At 40.4% G+C, this 19,422-nt stretch overlaps 1 protein-coding gene across 1 annotated transcript; it reads left to right on the top strand.

Annotated features, from left to right (window-relative positions):
- The first annotated feature begins 221 nt into the window (after window positions 1–221).
- vstm4a (V-set and transmembrane domain containing 4a) lies at window positions 222–17,948 on the top strand. Its single transcript, XM_079560364.1, has 8 exons — window positions 222–354; window positions 1,558–1,998; window positions 13,835–13,888; window positions 14,685–14,792; window positions 14,875–14,908; window positions 15,293–15,438; window positions 16,690–16,757; window positions 17,337–17,948. The coding sequence occupies exons 1-8, from the start codon at window positions 306–308 to the stop codon at window positions 17,487–17,489; spliced, it is 1,053 nt and encodes a 350-aa protein (XP_079416490.1). The 5' UTR covers window positions 222–305; the 3' UTR covers window positions 17,490–17,948.
- Window positions 17,949–19,422: the final 1,474 nt, after the last annotated feature.

Here is a 19,422-nt window from a genome sequence, read left to right as displayed (position 1 = left end):
CACAACTTGCCCATCACTTGAGTTTGGGGAGTTTGGGCCTCGGTCCAGAACTTCTCACAGAACACAGGAAATGACATTTCCTCGGTTTTGCAGGACACAACGAAAGAGGCCGAGACAGATGGAGAGAGGGAGAGGGAGAGAGAGAAGTGGGAGTTTCTTAGAAGGAACAGAGCATATACTGTTTCACATTACAGAGAAAAGAGGAGAGAAGTTAATGCTGGTCTGTGGCAGGACCTGCAGTCAGACGCTGTTTTCAATGTAACTGCCGGAGTAAGAGCTGTTTATGGATTCACTGACTGTGGAAAATGTACCTCTCCATAGTGGCCTTTGTCCTGACTAAAGCTCTGCTCACAGGTAAGTTCAGTTTGTTTACAGCAACTGAGAAACTGTATTTGGTCAAATCCTTTGGCTGCGCCATTAATTTATTACAACTCAAGTTAAGTAGAATATCAGAACAAAAGTGTAAAGACATAAGAAAACTTAAGTGTTTCAAATGTGCAAATCTACTTTAGTAAATAATGAGGAACTTACTTTTTGCAGTTTATAATTTACATTAAATTTGAAAGTGTGTTGTGAGCCCTATTGTGAACGAAACGTAACAAGAAACCACCACAAATCTAAAGGCTGTGGACTTTGTTCCAATCCCAGGTTTGGGTAAACAAAGAAAACTGATTCAGCAAGTGTTTATAAACACATTTTTTTTGCTGCAAATGAATATATAAATAGTGCCCACACAATCAGCATGATCAGTGGTAAGCCCTTTATTATACGTCATAAAGATTCTGATGCTGCTAATGAAGCTGTAGCTGTGGTTTGTCCTTTCAAACTGAAGAGGACAAACCCTGAGACAGATTCTCCAGCAAACGTAAAAACCTAAAAACCAGCAAAGCAGCATGGGAGCGCAGATGGTCCCTGTTAGCTGGCTGTGTTGGTACCGGCCTGTTTTGAGTGTACTGTACCAAAGATGGATGTGTCCCACCTGTAGATGCTCCATGCCTCTCTGATCACATCTTGTGTCCAGACTTAATGTCTCCTCCAAAAAGACTTGACCCATCTGGACAAAGATAAAACACACTCACACACACACAGACACACATGCACACACTGAAAAGTGAAAAAGGCTGCTGAAATCTACCCTTGTTATTCCAAAACCCCTCGTGTTTTCTTGCATTGACAGACCAAATTCCCATCGCATGCTAAGTAGAAGCTGTAAAAAGATTGAGTCTCTGCTAGGCTGTAAATTTGAGCCGTCACTGTGGGTGTGCTTATAAAACAAAGTCTAAATGCTATAATTATGTTTAATTGGCAGGAAATCAAACATCGCACAGAAATAATGGCAAGCATTTTTCATTGTGGAGTACTGGAGAAAGCAAGTTATGAGCAAATGTTTTCCAATGTTTTTGTTGAGCACCTTTCAGGAGAGGTCAATAACAGGCCAGATTATTAGTTTTGTTGTGTATGTTTGGAGGAGTGTGCCTTTGTGAGATTTCACCTGAATACAGTCATTTCATTTGGTAATTTCTTATACATCAATGCTCTTTGTTGATCTTTTTGCAGCAGTGGTCTGTCATGCCCTAAACGTGACGGTGACGCCGGGCCCTGTCGTCATGGTAACCGAAAAGGACAACCTGACCCTGTCCTGCCTCGTGTCCCAACGCAAGAGGAGCAACAGTGTCCTCATCTTGCGCTGGTTCTACTCCCCCATCGCCACAACCCCGCAGGACTCATCTCTGTCTCCATCCGCACAGGATCCTAATCAGTTTCTCATCGCCAAACTGGGAATCAAGAAAATTAAGCTCTATGGAAACTACACTCGGCGGTTCCCGCGGCCCAAGTTTCGCCTGCTTGAGGAGCGGGAGGGCGAGGTGTTCCGGTTGTGGATGTTTAATGTGACCGGAGTGGACCAGGGACTGTACAGCTGCAGGGTTCAGGAGATACGCAAACTCAGGGACACATGGAGGGCCTCGTCGAACGGCACAGGCGGCACACAGCTAATGGGTGAGTGGCTCAGGGGCAGAGCGTTTGCCCACAAATCCTGAGGTTGGCGGTTCGACCCCGTTGAGTGCTTGGGCAAGACACTTAACCCACTTTGCGTTTTTGGTCTCTGAATGAGAGGGAGTTTGTGTGTGCAGATGCTGGACAACAGATGCCAATTAGTCGATAGCATCTCATGTCTAGTATTAGTTAATGTTCCAGACCTCTTTTAATTACTTCTATTTTATTATGTACCAGATACTAAAACCATACAAACTCTCAGTCGTAGCTGAACTGTTTTTGAACATTTAGAAAATAATAGTAAATTTAGTTCATTGGCCAAGTACAGTACACAAACCTAACTGTATATACATTTAAGATTAAAGACGATAATAATGCAACTGAATGATAATAATAGTGGTTATGAATACTTAATTAACCCACTGTGTATGATTCCGAAATAGAGCACATGTCTGCTTCTATGTAATTATCATGATTTTGTGTCAATAACCCTTTTTACAACACATTATTATCATCATTATTTAAAGAAAAAGGGGATTCCTGTGATCCTCCAGGGCCATGTGTTTCCACCCATTACTCCAAGAAATCCCTGTCAGTGCGTTCCAAATGGAAACTACTGGATGAAAGAAAATCGGCAGCTGATAGTGGAACACAACAGCCACGTTGAACATTTAATTTATTTATTTTTAATGTGTAATGTGTTTATTGAAGTTTAAGGCCCTTGCGCGTGCGTTTGAGTGTGACCCCGGTTCTCTGGCATTTCCATCTGAAAACAATGAGCTCACACAGCCAGCTCTGTCTGTACCAGCGAGAAGGAAAGGTAGAGAGTGCTGAGCTGGCTCCGCTTGAAACTGAAATACATTACATCAGCATGTTGGGTCTTGGGCCTCTGCAAAACCTCGAGAAAAAGGGTAACTGCAGATTTCAGATGTGGTGGAACATTTTAGGGATCATAATAGCTTGTTACTCAGTTTAAATGTGCAAATTCAGCACAATGTTGCATGACCAAAAAGGAACACACGACTGTCATCTGTTAAGTCAGTATTTGTGTAGTGCTCCTGTGGCAGAGATGCACAAACAATAGTCATTTAACAACTTAATTCTTCAAATCAGTGTGACAACGCCCTGACCTAAATTTGGGTCAATGTCCCACGAAGGAAGCCACAACCTCAGGCATCTCGGCCATGCATCGCCACAGAGACAGAACCTCAAGTGCTGACATTTTCAGGGTAAACAAAGAGGAAACTAAGTTATAGCTGTACCCCAGGAATAGGGTTAGGGTCTGATCTGATCTTAGACTAGAATATTCTCTGTTGACGCAGCTCTGTTGATTTACTCTGATAAAATCAAGTTTCATTACCCCAGACTTCACAGACTGCCCCAAGCTCAGAGTCTGGTTGCCCTCTTTTCCTCTCAAGTCTTCACAGTTAAACAGAGCCAAAGCATATGATCCTAATCTGTACCTGGTGATTTTTTGAAAGGGAATCTGCACTGCTCACTTTTGTGCCAGTAGGTGTCCAGGGGAGCGTGTGGGGATACATGTGTGAAACAGTAGATCATTGCTACCAGCCGGTGGTTAACCGCAGAGTGAGGCTGTGTGGCATTTACTGCTCTCATTATCAACTGTACAGTGTTCATTATTAATCGTATGTCAGTGTGCCAGTGTTTTATGGTCAGATAAACAGATAGTTAGATAGACAGATGAATGACAGATGAATGATAAATCCCGTACTTCTGGTACCAATGCTTCATACATACACTTCTTAGAACAAAGCACATCTAGTTGCTGTTAGGTAATGATAATATGTATTACCTGTAAATATACCGCTACTGTACACTTTATAATAATCATAATTGACAATCCAGCCAGCACAAAATATCTTTACCCCTTAATGAGTAAACAATTGAACATAAAAACCATTGCGAACCGCTAAAAGGAAGAGGTTACCCAGAGAAATGGGGAACTCCCAAACAGAGTCCAAGAACAGCAGTCCATTGGGCCCCTCTTCAGCCGTTCAGCGTGTGTACAGTTTGTGTGTGTGTGTGTGTGTGTGTGTGTGTGTGTGTGTGTGTGTTCTTGTAAAGCATCACATGTGGGGACGTCCACCTGTATACACACCAGCCATGTGGGGACCTAAAACCTTATGAGGACCTCATTCGAGGTCCCCAGAGGCACAATGCTTTTAAACGGCTAGAAATGGCCTCAAGATGGGCCCCATGTACTTTTCCTGAGAAGTCCCCAGAATGTCCAAAACCTGAATTTGTGTGAGTGTATGCGACCCTAGTGGACACACTGAGGTACTGCAGTCCCCATATGACACCATGTTCTGGTTCTGTGTATCACAGGTCCCCACAAAACAGCGCCCCCACAAGGTGGCTGCTGGTACTGCATCAGTCCTCATATGACACCATGTTCTGGTAGTGTGTATCATCAAGTCCCCACAAAACACCACCACCATGTGTTTGCTGTTGCACTGCACTTATTACAACTTCAACCTTTGTAACCTTTTACATTATAAATACATGAAAATATTAGTTGTTCTTAATGTAACATGCAATTAAAAAAATGCAAATAAGCAGGATATGAGAAATATTTAGGGCTTGACGGTAACTGGTTTTCTTAAGTTACTAGCTACCATGGCTAAAACTAAAATGGATATATTTTATTGGTAAATGGTCTCAACTTATATTGCGCTTTTCCACCTACATACTGTAGGCACACAGCAAGGAACCATTCACTCTCTCATTCATACAACAGTGTACGCAGACACTTGAGGCATGGAGGGTGAAGTGTCTGGCCCAAGGACACAAGGTCAGTACGCAAATTTGAACCCCCGACCTTCTGATCATGAGACGACCCGCTCTACCAACTGTGCCACAGTCACCACCATTATCGTTTAATGATTATTATTTCAACTTAATTCAATATAAGTGTAATGTTAACATGATTTGTTAACACAGACAACCCAAAAGAAAATCATAAAAAATAAAATAAATGTTCTCTTCAGCCTTCAGCCCTATCTGCAGAGGGACTTTTATCTGCCCTGAGTCTATCTATAGCCTGTCCTAGGAGCGATCACTGTTATTGTTTGCCTCCACGATTTTTACCAGATGAAGGTAGAAAAGTGCCATAAATGTGATTTTATGTAGGCTTCACATGACCAGGATTTCACCAGTCTAGAGCTGTGGGCTGTGTGGAACATGCTGTAGGTGTCTCCAGAGCAGTAGCCAACCTAAGTGTTGGAAGTGAATATCCAACATCCAACGTGAAACCAACTTCAATGTGCACCACATCATTTGCCTCCCATGAACTTTCATAGCGGCCTCTATCTTTTTATCTTCACTACAAGGGCGTTTATTAACAGCGCTGGCTGCTTTGAATCAAGTCTAAATCAGTCATTAAATCTATGTCATTAACCATTGTGTGAATATTTGTAAAGCACTTTGAGTTATTTTGTATGAATGGTTCTCTTCAAATACAGTTGATGGATTGACAAATAGAATTATAAATGGGCTTGTCTGAGTGTTGGGGAGGGACATGTGTCCTGCTTCTGCTCCTCCCTCTCACCTCTTTGTATGCAGGTGCTCCACCCTCCCCCATGGCTACTGGGTGTGGCTTCTCAGCTGTCCCCTAAGATTGGCTGCATCTGGCCTGGTGGCTCAGCTCAGTCCCAGCCTGGTCTCCAGCCACCTTTGCCATTTTTGTAGTTAAACTTTGTAATAAAATTGGTATTTAACCGCCCTTCTGGTTGCTTTCCTCATTGAGCCGGTCGGGACAATTTGTGAAAAAGGAGCTATATTAAAGCTGTTAATATTGTTGTTTTGTTTACAATAGTGACGTTTAAAGAACAATTAAGACTGAGAGGTCCATTAAAACGAACTAGAAAACAAACATTTAGGGATGCACCGATAGTATCAGGTATCCAGGACCCAGGAAACAAATGACAAATTAAGCCTTGGAAAAAATGATTAATAATAATGAAAATTATATTCAATTAAAAAAAAAGAATAAAATAGCATATGTAAGATTCTCATATAACTAAATCTACGTTTCTCAGGTAAATGGGTAACTACTAACTAGTCTGCTATGATATAGTCTATAAACCATCTATACACAAGAATGTTTGAGAAAAATGCATGGTACTCGTTTTGGTATTCGGTGTTGGCAAGTAGGCTACTCAAGTCAAAGTACTCATAACAGTTTTAGAAAAAAGTAGTATCAGTGCATCCCTATCAACAATAACAACAGACTGGTGGTGATGCTCCATCATGACACAAACTGGGATTAACAGGTCCTCATAATGTTCATCTCTAAACTGTCTCATTATACAAAATGGTGGCTTGACTACATCGTGATACACAAACCAGGATTACCAGGTCCTCATAATGTTCATCTCTAAACTGTCTCATTATACAAAATGGTGGCTTGACGACATCGTGATACACAAACCTGGGTTAACAGGTCCTCATAATGTTCACCTCTAAACTGTCTCATTATACAAAATGGTGGCTTGACTACATCGTGATACACAAACCTGGGTTAACAGGTCCTCATAATGTCCATCTCTAAACTGTCTCATTATACAAAATGGTGGCTTGACTACATCGTGATACACAAACCAGGATTAACAGGTCCTCATAATGTTCATCTCTAAACTGTCTCATTATACAAAATGGTGGCTTGACTACATCGTGATACACAAACCAGGATAAACAGGTACTCATAATGTCCATCTCTAAACTGTCTCATTATACAAAATGGTGGCTTGACTACATCGTGACACACAGGTATCAGCTATGTGCTAACTACCGACCATTGCACAATATTTTACAAGAAAGAAAACATTCAATACTACATTGAAAAACTTTTCAGTTTATAAAGTTTTAGACAAATCTTCAATTTAAATTTTTTTATTCTGTGTCCAAAAGTTGGAGCATAGCTGATTAGCAGACATCATGCTTTAAAACTCTTAATATTGAATTCTTCTTTTGAAATCAATGCTAAAAATAAATTGGATATTAAGGCTTTAAGTAGCCTGTGGACACAGGCACAATTTTCACTGTAGGCATATGTGAAAATGCCATTCCTCCTTCGCCTAATTTATTTAACCCTTTGTCTTTTGATATTCTTTAAAAAATTAGCATTGGTTTGTTTTGGTTTGCAAAATCCCTGGCCGCCATTTTGTATTGCGGGGGAGGAGCTAGTGGTGCCACTACCCGTGCTCTGCATCTCTCTGCATCTGCGTCCACGACAGATGTCACGTAGCTTACAGTCAACAAACTGGTAAGTCTTTTTTTGAGAGTTAACTAAGTTAGAGATGACAAATTAGTTTGCAATGTTCATGTTCTAAGATATGTGCTCAAAAACGTTTCAAAAACAGTGCTAAGTACTGTGGCAATGTGCTAGCTTTTCTGTTCATTTCTACCACAACATAAAGAGACAGACTTATTTTTTGCTCAACTGTCTACTTGAGGAAGGTATATGAGGCTCTTTTTTTTTTTTAGATTAGATTGTTGAAAAGTTTAGTGGATATTAGCTTGATTAGCTAGCTGCATGGTGGTTAGCTCTCATGCTAGTTGTACATTAGCAAAACCAGACTCACGTGGCCTCACTTTTCTTTAACAAGGAATACATTATACAGTTAAAACGTTGGTGTAAAGTAATTAGACATTTATTTTGAGCTCCACAATACTGGTGGGCATTTTTTTGCATTGGGTCGTCCATAACTTTTCTGTCTGACCCAGTCTTAGCTTTGAGAATAACCATAACATTGAACATGTTTAGCATAGTGGTAAGAAGCTGCTGTAGCACCATGTGCTGTGGGAAGTGGAGCTGAGACTGCCACAGAGGCATTAAACATAAATAACTCATCTAACAATGGGACAATAGACTATGTCTGAGATCTCAGGACGTTAAGCAAAGATTGTTCACAGCTACCATAGTTAACTCAACTTTATTTTTTCAGCAACAATGAATGAGTCGAAGGATAAAGAGGGACATGGGAAATCTGAGGTGAGATGTTTTTTCTTCTTCTTGTGAACCACTGTACTGTATAGAAAAGGCTTTATTTATTCATTCATTTTTTAATACATGTATAAAAGGAATACCACTACATGGCCATAATGTTTTATCCAACGTTTTAACCTTAAGTCTCATGCTGTTTATAGGGCAGATACATGTAAACACAGCGAGTGATTTTTTGTTTTGTTTTGTAGTCACAAGTAAGATATTTTCGTTGGCTGCAGACATTGAGAAATCACCACGATGCCTGTGTGACCCGACATGAAGAGTGGCTCACAAAGGAAACACACAAAAACTTTGAAATTACATCACTACCTCAAATTGTAAGTCTGTGCATACAATATTGTTTAAGGCAAGACACTGCAGGGTAATGGGCTATATGCACAGTGACCCCACGTGATTTCCACCTGGACAGTCAGCCAGACGCTGTCCTTCCTGTCCGAATTAGCAGGTCCCACAGAAATGAAGCAATAGCTTAAGATTTGGTAAAGGACAGCGAGTAAAAGTTCAGATGTGACTGGAGCAGGTTAGAAAATATTACATGAGACGTAACGACTTCACAGGAGGAAACTCCGTGTTCATAACGTGGATGTTTTTGTCTTGAGGCTAACGCGGCTAACGCAAAATAAAAAATAAAACTAGCGAGGCGTTTGGAACGAGCCTGCGCAAAAAAGAATCGTCCTGTTAGTTTAAATTATATTTACTTGTTTACATGTTATATTATCATTTTTCAACACTAGCCTTTAGCTCTAAGATAAAGCTCCGCCCTTACGACAGCTGGCGTTTCCTTTGGGGCAGATTCACAGCGAACATGATGTTTGTAACACGTTTCTGTGACTCCATCAGTAACTCGTTGTCCTTAACCAGATCCTGAGCTTCTCTACATTTGTGTGGGAACCTGCTAATTGTGAACGTAAACGATCAGCAACAAGAAGTCCAGCGTCTGGCTGACTGTCCAGGAAGACGTCACGTGGGGAAACTTTGCATATAGCCTATAAGGAAAAAAATAACGCCCCATAGTTAACGGGATATTTTAATAAAGAGTTTTCTACAGCAATATAAACAAATATCTCTGTCCACATGACAGATTATGCGCAAAACAGATTACTCTATCCCACAAAAGTTATATATTTTCCCAACACTTTTTTGTATATAGCAAATAAGTTTGACTTTGCATTTTTTTTTTATTTTGCTGAGGTTTAGCTCAGCCACTCAACTCATGGAGAAACTTTAGCAAGGTCAACCCGTCAAAAAAAGGTCTCTCTGTATAATGAATAAGTTCTGAGAAAAAAGAAATAAAGAAATCTGCAGCCGCAGTGCATGTGACGTCGCGCAGCTCGGAGAAAGTAGTGGCTTCTGTCCAAATCGCCAACAGAATGAGTGGACTATACACTACTATATAATGCAGGCCTATATAGTGAATGAGGGGTTAGTGACATTCGGACACAAGCCAGGTCTGGTCTCCTGTCCAGACCTGTTCACGTCCAGGTCTAGTTGCGTCCAGGTTGTGTCCTGTTAAATGACTGCATGCCCAAATCCATAATTGAGTCTTGTCTTTTTCAAACCCCAGAAAGGATGACATGTCCACATCTGAAGGCAGCCAAGATGAGTATGTCCCAGATCACACAAAGAGCAGCACAGACAGTGAAGACGACGATTCATCTGCCCACCAGAAGCAACCACATAGAAAGAATCTGGATCAAATAAATATAGATCCACAAGGTAAGATAAGTTTCACAATGCCATGTACTGTTACTTCCTGTTATCTATTAAGTGTCCTGGTAACCATTTCATTTTTGTTTTTAGAGGGGGTCATGGAAGACACAGAGGCATCAGATGATGAAACTGATCCAATCTCAGCCCCAGATTGGTCATCTTCAAAATCTCCAGGTATTTGAACAAGTAACACTTGACACATGTGGGGGAGAGGGAGAGGAGGCGAAGGACACAAAGGGAGGAGACCAAGGACAAGAAAACAAGACAATTATTTCCTGTATTTTGCTTAGATTAATCTCATTATGTCCACAGGAACCAGGAAGAGGGGAGAGCCTGCACTCCAAAACCTTCAACCAGGAAGTGAAGATCATATCCCTGGGTTTTCTTCGAAGTCTCCAGGTATTTTAAACAATCAATGAAGGAGAGAGTTTGGCTGTTTGATTCGGGAAGAAGAGATTCAGGAAAGAAGAGAGAGTGTGACCGGGGAGAGGAGACGGGTGAGAGAGATACAGGACAGACATAGGGGAGAGAGGAGGAGACTGAGGAGAGAAATACAGGACAGGCGGAGGGGAGAGAGGAGGAGACTGAGGAGAGAGATGCAGGACAGGCGGAGGGGAGAGAGGCAAACGGATGAGAGGGAGGAGGGGAGTGAGAGGAGTAGAAATGGGAGAGGAAGGGGGAGAGAAGACGAAGGAGAAACGGATACAAGACAGGGATGGAGGAGTAAAGAGAGGGAGACTGGAGCGAGCAACACAAGAGCAACAGAAGTGGAAGGATTGGTACTGGTCAGAAATGTCTGATAGTGTTGCAGAATGAAGTGATGATACATTTTATGGGAGAAACATCCAGGAACTTATGCTAAGTCCCCGGCCCCTCTGGGCGTCTCTATTATTCTGTGGGTCTTCAAACACGTGTTGACGTTGGCATTAGTTACTGTGTGAACCATGTATATATTGCTCTCACAATTCATACATTTAATTTAAAAGGGACAGAAATAAAGCTGAAGCTGTAATTACAAAAAAAAAAAAAAAAAACATTAAAAAAAAAACAATTTCATGTTGGTGAGTGAAATCAATGATTTCTTTATGCCCATAGAACCAAGGAAAAGAGAATTTTTAGCTATATACTAGTTTAGTTTACTAATAACTTGTCTTGAACACTCAGGACAGACGGGAGGAAAGGGCAGACACGGACGCCAACAGAAGAAATGTCTACTTCCACTGGTAAAGCTCATTCCAACTACTTGCAATACAATTGGTTATTGTCTGTAAAGTCATAGTAAGTCATGTCTATGTCTTTGTTGTCGTCTTGTTATATTTTACTTTTTTTTTTTTTCTGCATGCCCTTATGGCCTTGTAGATTTAAAGTTTGTATAGCTTATTTTTACCTGAATTCTATGTTTGTTGCACGATTGTACTGAGAAACATTGCTAGTTTGTGAACCTGTTCTCAAACAATGGCAATAAAAAGTGTTCTGATTCTAGTTTTTGCATATCTTCCAGGATCTAAAGGAAAAAAGAGACCGTGGACAGTGCAGGAAGTGAATGCAGTAGAAGAAACCCTCATGGACAACATTCAGTCTGGAAAGGTCCCTGGTAAGGCGCAGTGCATCCAATGTATTGAAGAGTCTGCTGGGGCACTTCAAACAAGGAAATGGGAGGGTGTCAAATTTTACGTCAAAAACCGGATTGAGGCTGGGAGACGACAAAGTTGTAAAAGAAAGTAATAAGTAAGTAAGTAAGTGCTTATGCCACATTAGGTACGATGACAGAAACCGTTTTTGTAAGAGTTGGCTAAAGAAAACGTTGTCCTGTTGTATATATTTTTTTGGCTTTTATTGATCCTTAAAGGAACAGGCCACCGTGTTTCCATACTGAGATATGTTCTTATCTTAGCTTTGACGAGTTCTTTAGGACCGGTCTGATCTTCAGTCACGTAAACACAGCGCAGACGGCGTTAGCATTTAGCCTCTCCCTCTCTCCTCTATAGCTCCAAAACAGGTCAAGACAGAAGCTACCAAGCTCTTCCACGTTTTCCCTATTTAAATATGGTTACGTGAAGTGTTCCACTACAAAGTATAATTACACACAATTAAACAATGTGGATTTTCTAAGCGGATAAAAGGGGGGACTATATTGTAAGGCGTAATAATACCAGGAGTAATTTGGCATCCGCACAGTAAAGTGAAGATTACTGTGCAGTAAAGTGAAGATTACTGCGCGGATTTCGAACTCCTCCTGGTATTATTACTCTTACAATATAGTTCCCCTTTTATCCGCTTAGAAAATACACATTGTTTAATTGTGTGTAATTATACTTTGTAGTGGAACACTTCACGTAACCATATTTAAATAGGGAAAACGTGGAAGAGCTTGGTAGCTTCTATCTTGACCTGTTTTGGAGCTATAGAGGAGAGAGGGAGAGGCTAAATGCTAACGCCGTCTGCGCTGTGTTTTTTCGTGACTGAAGATCAGACAGGTCCTAAAGAACTCGTCACAGCTCAGGTAAGAAACATATCTCAGTATGTACAAACAGTTGCCTATTCCTTTAAAGGAACAGGCAACTGTTTTTTCAGTCTGAGATATGTTCTTGCCTGAGCCTGATTGTGATTTGATGTGTGAAACCATAGACATTAGCATTTAGCCTCTCCTCCTCTCCTCTATGTGGCCAAATGGGGGTGAAGTTAGAAGCGACCAAGCTCCTCCACGTTCCCCCTATATGGTTATGTGAGATCCAAGTATAGTTACACAAAATTAAACATGTCAATTTTCTAAGTGGATGAAAAGGGGAACTATATTGTAAGGCGTAATAACACTTAAGAAGCACTTTGGCGTCTTACTGCGCAGATGTCGAGGTGCAACTACTCATGTAACTGTATTTAAATATGGGAAACGTGGAAGAGCTTGGTGGCTTCTAACTTAACCCCATTTAGCCCCATAGAGGAGTGGAGATGAGGCTAAATGCTAACAACATCTTTGGTCTTTTTGACTGAGTGCACGCACAAAGACCAGACAGGTGCACATTAACTCGTCTAAGCTCAGGTAAGAACATATGTCAGTATGGAAAACCGGTGGCCTGTTCCTTTAAATACAGGAAGTAACAGCTAGAGGTAGAGTTTTCATACTGTTGTGCAATCGTAAAGTTGTGCAAGAGTCTAAAGTAGAGACCTGTACAGGAATGGATTTTGTGGATTATGTTTTGGTCTGACCGCCCGTTCCCGCCTAAGGCTTTATGAATCCTGACCGATCCTACAAAATTAGTGTCGAGTCCTGCAAGTCTCGTGAGAATTCCCGCCCGTTGCAGGTCTCTAGTCAAGAATTCTATTAAACTTTCCCTCCAACTTACTCGTGTTGAAGAACATGCATGATAACTGGCAAACCGTTGGGCGACAGACCTATGTTCACTTTTTGGAAATAAATATTTCATTGTTAATGAACATTTGTTGGGCATTGATTTTTTTGTTTTAAACCTCCTCCTTTTTCCTGTTAACCTATCTACCAACATTCAAAAATAACAAAAAATACAAGAAATACCATTTTCCCCACTATTGCCATCTGGTGGTTGTTTCAGGTACTACATAATAGACAGGTCCCCAAAAGTCACCAATTACCGGACAAAAAAGAAAAAAGAAAACTTAGGAGATTTTGGTTCAAAATTTGCATCTGGAGCCCAAGGCTCAAGAAAAAATTTTGAGAGTGGTTTTGGTGGCTCTATTCCCTTAAAAAAAATGGGGTCCCCATATGGAGCAGTTTGCCTTGAGGTCCCCATTTGTACTGATTTACAAGTATGTGTGTGTGTGTGTGTGTGTGTGTGTGTGTGTGTGTGTGTGTGTGTGTGTGTGTGTCTAGGTGTGTGTGTGTGTGTGTGTCTAGGTGTGTGTGTGTGTGTGTGTGTGTGTGTGTGTGTGTGCGTGCGTGCATGGTGGGTTTGGCTAATGCCGTTGTAGACTCTCCCTTCATGACAGCGGTTTGATATTTCTGGAAACCACCAAAGCAGTCTGCTGTGTTGGACCAATGCCTCCAGACAACAGCGTTTTTATAATAGGCACACTCCTCTTCCCTCAACGTTTGTCTTTTGCTGACTTTTATTTTTGTTTCTCCAGTGCACTTTATTCATGAGGACAGCAGCGGGGAAGGACTGGGGCAGTGGTTCGCAGGTCACCATTTCCTTGATCAACTATGCACAATAATCTATAACATTCAGTTAAATCATGGTCTGGGTGAATACTCAATTCTGATTGGCATGCATTAAAACTGTATAACGCACAGTTAGTCCGGTAACAGTTAAACGTTTGTTAAGTGTGACGTCCCGACCTCCGCTTACGGGTCCTAGCAAACCTAAACATAAAAAAAAAACATAAAAAACTCTTAAAAACAACCATCAATATATCTGAAACTCAACGGAGAGTTACTGAACCTACTTATTTCTCAGACACATTTGCCAAAAATGCTGAACCTACTGCTAAAAAAGTAATATGTACTAAAGTCGGTACTTCCAGTGTTAGCGTAGCTGCTGCACCATTAGCATTTGTCTCCGCTAAACTGGAAGTACTGATTTTGGTAAATATTACTTTTATAGCAGTAGGTTCATCATTTTTGGCTAATGGGCCTGATGAGTATGTTCAGTAACTCTCTGTTGAGTTTCAGAAATATTGATTGTGGTATTAAAGGGTTTTTTGTAGTTTCTCGCACATCTTCGAACCCGGAAGTAGAGCTGTGACGTCACCACTTAACAAACGTATATCACTCCACTGCAGCTGTTTCCGTAGTAACATCAAACATTTGAGCTGGATGCATGCATTATACAGTTTTAATGCACTCCTCTGCACATTTTGGTGTTTTTGCCTCCAAGTGGTGCATTAAAACTGTATAATGCGCGGCTCCTCGTTGTTTAATCCTTACTTTCCCAACAGTATTTCGATTTGGTGACATTTGTTTTGTGCGCCGTTGCAGATGTGTACCTGTGTGCAGTGCTGATCTGCTCCCTTGGCCTGTTGTCAATCTTCCTCTTCACGTTGGTCCTCACCTGCCAGTACTTTTACAGAAGACACAGGCTCAAAAGTACAAATTACCTTCCAGCCTCAGTCATCTACTCTGCATTCACAACAACAGCATTAGATTAATACTCTTTTCTCTTTTGCAGCCAGTTATCTTCTTGTCAAGTGTCCAGAGAGCAGGTACGTCTGAAAGCTGGCACGTATAATAAGTGAATAGAAACCAGATATACATGTGTCCTCCTGAGTAAAGAATATGTAATGAAGTTATTAAGTTACTAAGCATTGGGACAAACCAGGATCTGCGCTTTCACAAGATACACGAGGATCCTGGATTTTCCTAGAAAGTGCCCCTGGGTTCACTTCCAATGGACCAGCCCTTAGAAGCAAATAAAGTCGCATCTGTAGAAGAGACAGTAGCAGCAGTAACAACTAGTACCCTTAACCTTGATAATCTTTGACTCGTGTAATGTGATTTATTTCTACTGGAGTGACACACACTTAGAGTAATCATGCTCCCTCGTCTGATCCGAACCATATGTAAACCTCATGTGTGTTTCCCTACAGCTCAGGGGAAACTGTGACCAGCTCCAGCAGCTCCTCCAGCTGCTCTCCAAAAGCTCAGAGGAAAGACACAAGACCAAAGATACCTGCCAGAACAATAACACCCCCTAAACTGCCCTCAGAGCCTCCACCGCACACAACAAACAAGGGTAAAATATAATGTTGCCTCATATGACGCTATATTGTACTGCCCTATTGTTGTATGCCAAAGTTATAATGATTTTGGCTTCAAAGGACAAGGATTTTCAGTCCAGCGCTTGCATCAGAGGGTGGAGGAGTCACTTCAGTGTTTTTCTGGAGGAGGTTTACAGGAGTCTGAGAGCGGCTCCAGCTCCCTGTGATGCTGACAGAGGGACTTAGTGGGTTAGGAAAATAATAGTGGTAAAAGATACAGTATCCAACTGGGACTAAAGGCAAAACAATAATATTCCTCATACAGGGATATCAATGAGTCTCACTGTCAATATTGTGAGAAAATGTCTTGCATTATCTAAAACATTAATTGGGCTGAGCGATATGGCAAAAAAGAACATCTGGATTGTTTTTCCCTCATTTTGATCAATCTCTGTATGTCTTTTAACTTGAATTATAACCATATGAGTCTTTTTACTTTATTTCACCCAAGTGTAAACTCTGCTTGGCTTCAAACACTGAGCTGGGATTGACTGTTCAATAAAGACGTTTGAAGTACACAGCCCTAACATTAACTTTTTAAAGTTATTACTATCAATTACAGTAATAAAATGAAATAAAAAAAACAGCATTGGGCAAGTTACATTGTAATATATTTTATATTAGTGATTACAGCTTTAAAAATAGAATATGTTTGTATTACATATTATTGTTTCAAAAGTGTAGTCACACTACTTTTAGTTACTTTTGAGTTACTTTTGGCAAAATTTAAACTGAAAATAGTAATAATGCCACTGAGCAAAAGTGCACTCAGAGATTTCCTTTTCCTTTGCTATCACTGTTCTCTCATGTTCTGATAACATTAACAACAAGCAGCAGATCTTATACACCAGTGTCCAACTTGATTTGGTGCTGCCTTTTATTTCGGGGAGTTTGGCATTATTTCATTCATATATTTAAATGCTCTTGTAACTTGAGTTACTTGAATTGTAATGACTGACATATTGCCGTATTTTTCTATCTCGTTACTTTTGTAACATGTTACCCCAACACTGACTAAAACACAGTATTTTAGTTTTGTGTTGTAGCAATGAGGTTTTTATTTTTTGAAAATAAAAGAATATGCTACTAGAAATATCTGCATTACTACAAGTTATAACAATTGTGAAATATTTTTCCATGAGTAATTATTGAAGTCATATCAGTATGGTTTTAGTATTTCTTCTATCATTGTTTTTAACCACTGGTCTAACGTCTTGTATTTTTAGTTCCTGTTGCTGCAAAGAGACCCCAAAAGCCCAAAAGGTCAAAGCTTCTGCAACAAAGAGCGGCTAATGTAAGTCATACTGACTCTCTCCACATGCGCTAAATGACCCCACTGAGGACATGCACCGTTTCCATATTATGTCTCAAAATATAACATGTCTCTGTTGTTCTTTGACGCTCGCTTATTGAGGTACATACAAAAGGGAATTTGTTTCACGACTCCATGATTGTCGACTGGAGTTTATTACAGTCTCTTCATTCAGTTATGAGCTTGATAATTCTATTTAGCTTTATTGCTTCTCCTACACTATTATTTATTTAGAGTGCTTCGTTAGTTTTATATCTACAATAAAAGCGTAAAAGACATGCCGGATATTTTCCTCAAGTGATCTTGTGGGCGCTATTTCCTTGATTCTGGGGCGAAATACAGAAAATGAGGTTTTCTGTTTGGCAAAAGAACATGTTGACTTGATTAGTAAAACAATGACTATAAATAAATAAAATGTCCTAACTGAGCTTGGAAACCTTGCCAACAAATGTTTTATGTTCAATCCCTACCAGATGTGCACTGTTACGATGCTGACCACTACTGTTGATTGGGAACGCATAAGCAAACATGATTGTGTTCAAATGTTTGATCTTTTTGTAGCCACGAGGCTTGCAGGAGGACAGTCTTACGTATGCGGAGCTGGAGCTGGTGCGGCCGAGGCCTGACCCCCCCACTTTGACAAGTGTTGAGTCTTCACCTTCCAACTCGGACACTGTATACGCTCAGATCCTCTTCCAGGAAAAACAGCTGTAAACGCTGAAGCTCTGCCAAAAGCAAGAAGATTCAACTCCTCAAGCCGACCTAATGATGGAATATATTTATAGACAATTATTTCAACACTTAATAGACATTTTGTACGGCATTAGAGAACTTGTTTTGTGAATCCTCCAGCATGACATTGTTTGTTGCCTCTGCTGGCCTGTTCACCAGATGTGTGGGTATGTAAGAATGCTTTATTATTCTTGTTTAAACTCAGGAGACGATGTAAAAACAAAACAACAAAACAAGCTGTTTTACTGCAGCTTTTGAGGGATCTATAAATTCAGCTTTCCTTTTTCATTTATAACATCATAATTAATGTATGTGGTCAATAAATGTGTTTGTAGGATTCTAGGCTACATTCTCAGGGCTTGTGGGAAGAAAAATGAATGCAGTTGGGACTGTGACAGAAATTAGTGCTTTGGCTTTGATTTAGCATCAATCTATTGAAGTGCCACATGAGAAGTCACAATCGAATAGGATGACACTCAGACGTGTGTTAATAAGCTGTGCACATGCTGCGACAGAGCTTGTAGCTTTATATATGAATCCAAGGACAAAACAAACTCCAGCCGTCACGCCTAAACCACCCAGAAAAGGTGAAGGGTTCAGGCCATTCTGTGAAGGTCAGCGTGTGAAAAAGGCAATGAAGACGGAGATGGCGTCTGAAGGAAAATAATGCACCATCGAGTGGGAGACGCGGTGAGCAAGAGGCCATCATCCCCCACAATCCACCGCCACTGACGAGGTTGAACCCGCTAATGACTACATTTATTCAAATTAGACTAATTGTGATCACGGTTAATAATTAGCTTTACAGTGCATTATAATTGGGTTAGGCTACAAGATGGTTCTGCCGAGGTGCAATAATTTATTTGATTTAATTATTCTGAGGAACCCAGAGGTTTGACATTTCATATCATAAAACCAGCGGGGTAGAGAGAATGGAGATGGCCGTTGTCTTTAGAGAAGGTCATTGCTCGCTCTCTGGGAAAATTATGAGCACTATTTTCCACTATTAAGCTACTCCACTTAGCACAATTAGCCACACACATAAAGGTTAAAGAGAGAGACCTCTTTAGTTATGACAGAGAGGAGTGGCCTGGAATGAAAACAAGCTTCAACAGCACTGACAATGTACAGACTTATACAAATGGAAAATAACAAACAATATTCAATTTTTTAGGTTTTTCAGCAGTGTAACTAGAAACAAGCTTGAAGTTACCCTCACCCACTTAAACCCCCCCAGGGACCCCGAACTCTACCAAATGTGCTTTGAAAAAAAAATAAAAAATGAAAGAGCAAACAAATCTTCAAGTGCTCATAAATTCCCATTCCAGCTCTGATGGAAAATTCTGCGGAGAAAACAACAAAGAAAATGTGTTCAGCGTTCCCGACCAGTGAAACACTCTGAACTGTTGATACCACAAAAATGCACCAAAGAAATACATTACAATGCTCGAACTGCTGACTAAAGGGAATGTCTGACTTTTTACTCAAATGGACTTTTCCAGCAACACAAAGGCATCACGGGTTTCATGCTTCAAGAAATACTGGTATAACTTTTAGATTTTAGGCGACTGCAAGTTTTGCATCATCATAAATAAGTAGGCAGATAGTATAATAGTATAGCCAGTGCATGAATCTGCAATCTTTTGGAACTTTATTCTTCCACAAAAAAAGACATTCTTAAAGATCAGCAACCAGTTTGGATTTGTAAGTTCACAGACAATGTGAGCACCAGTACTTCAGTAAAAAGTACACATTTTAAGTACTTTTACTTTACTTGAGTACCTTTTATGATGACCCCTTGTTACTTTTACTTCATTACATTTCAGAGCAGGTATCTGTACTTTCTACTCCACTACATTTTTGATTTGGAGTTGTAAAGTAAAGTAAAAGTACTGAATTTTGAACAGTGATTTAA

Source organism: Gobius niger (genome assembly GCF_951799975.1).
Source record: "Gobius niger genome assembly, chromosome: 7".
NCBI lineage: Eukaryota > Metazoa > Chordata > Actinopteri > Gobiiformes > Gobiidae > Gobius > Gobius niger.
The sequence above is the reverse complement of the archived record's forward strand: the minus strand, read 5'-3'. Positions and strand labels throughout refer to the sequence as shown.

What these genes read in the sequence shown, in the direction of transcription:
- vstm4a (XM_079560364.1), top strand. Translation starts at nt 306, where the DNA reads ATGTACCTCTCCATAGTGGCCTTTGTCCTGACTAAAGCTCTGCTCACA. An exon ending in ACCGCACACAACAAACAAGG is followed by an intron (nt 15,439 to 16,689) that starts GTAAAATATAAT and finishes TTGTATTTTTAG; the next exon opens with TTCCTGTTGCTGCAAAGAGA. An exon ending in TGCAACAAAGAGCGGCTAAT is followed by an intron (nt 16,758 to 17,336) that starts GTAAGTCATACT and finishes ATCTTTTTGTAG; the next exon opens with CCACGAGGCTTGCAGGAGGA.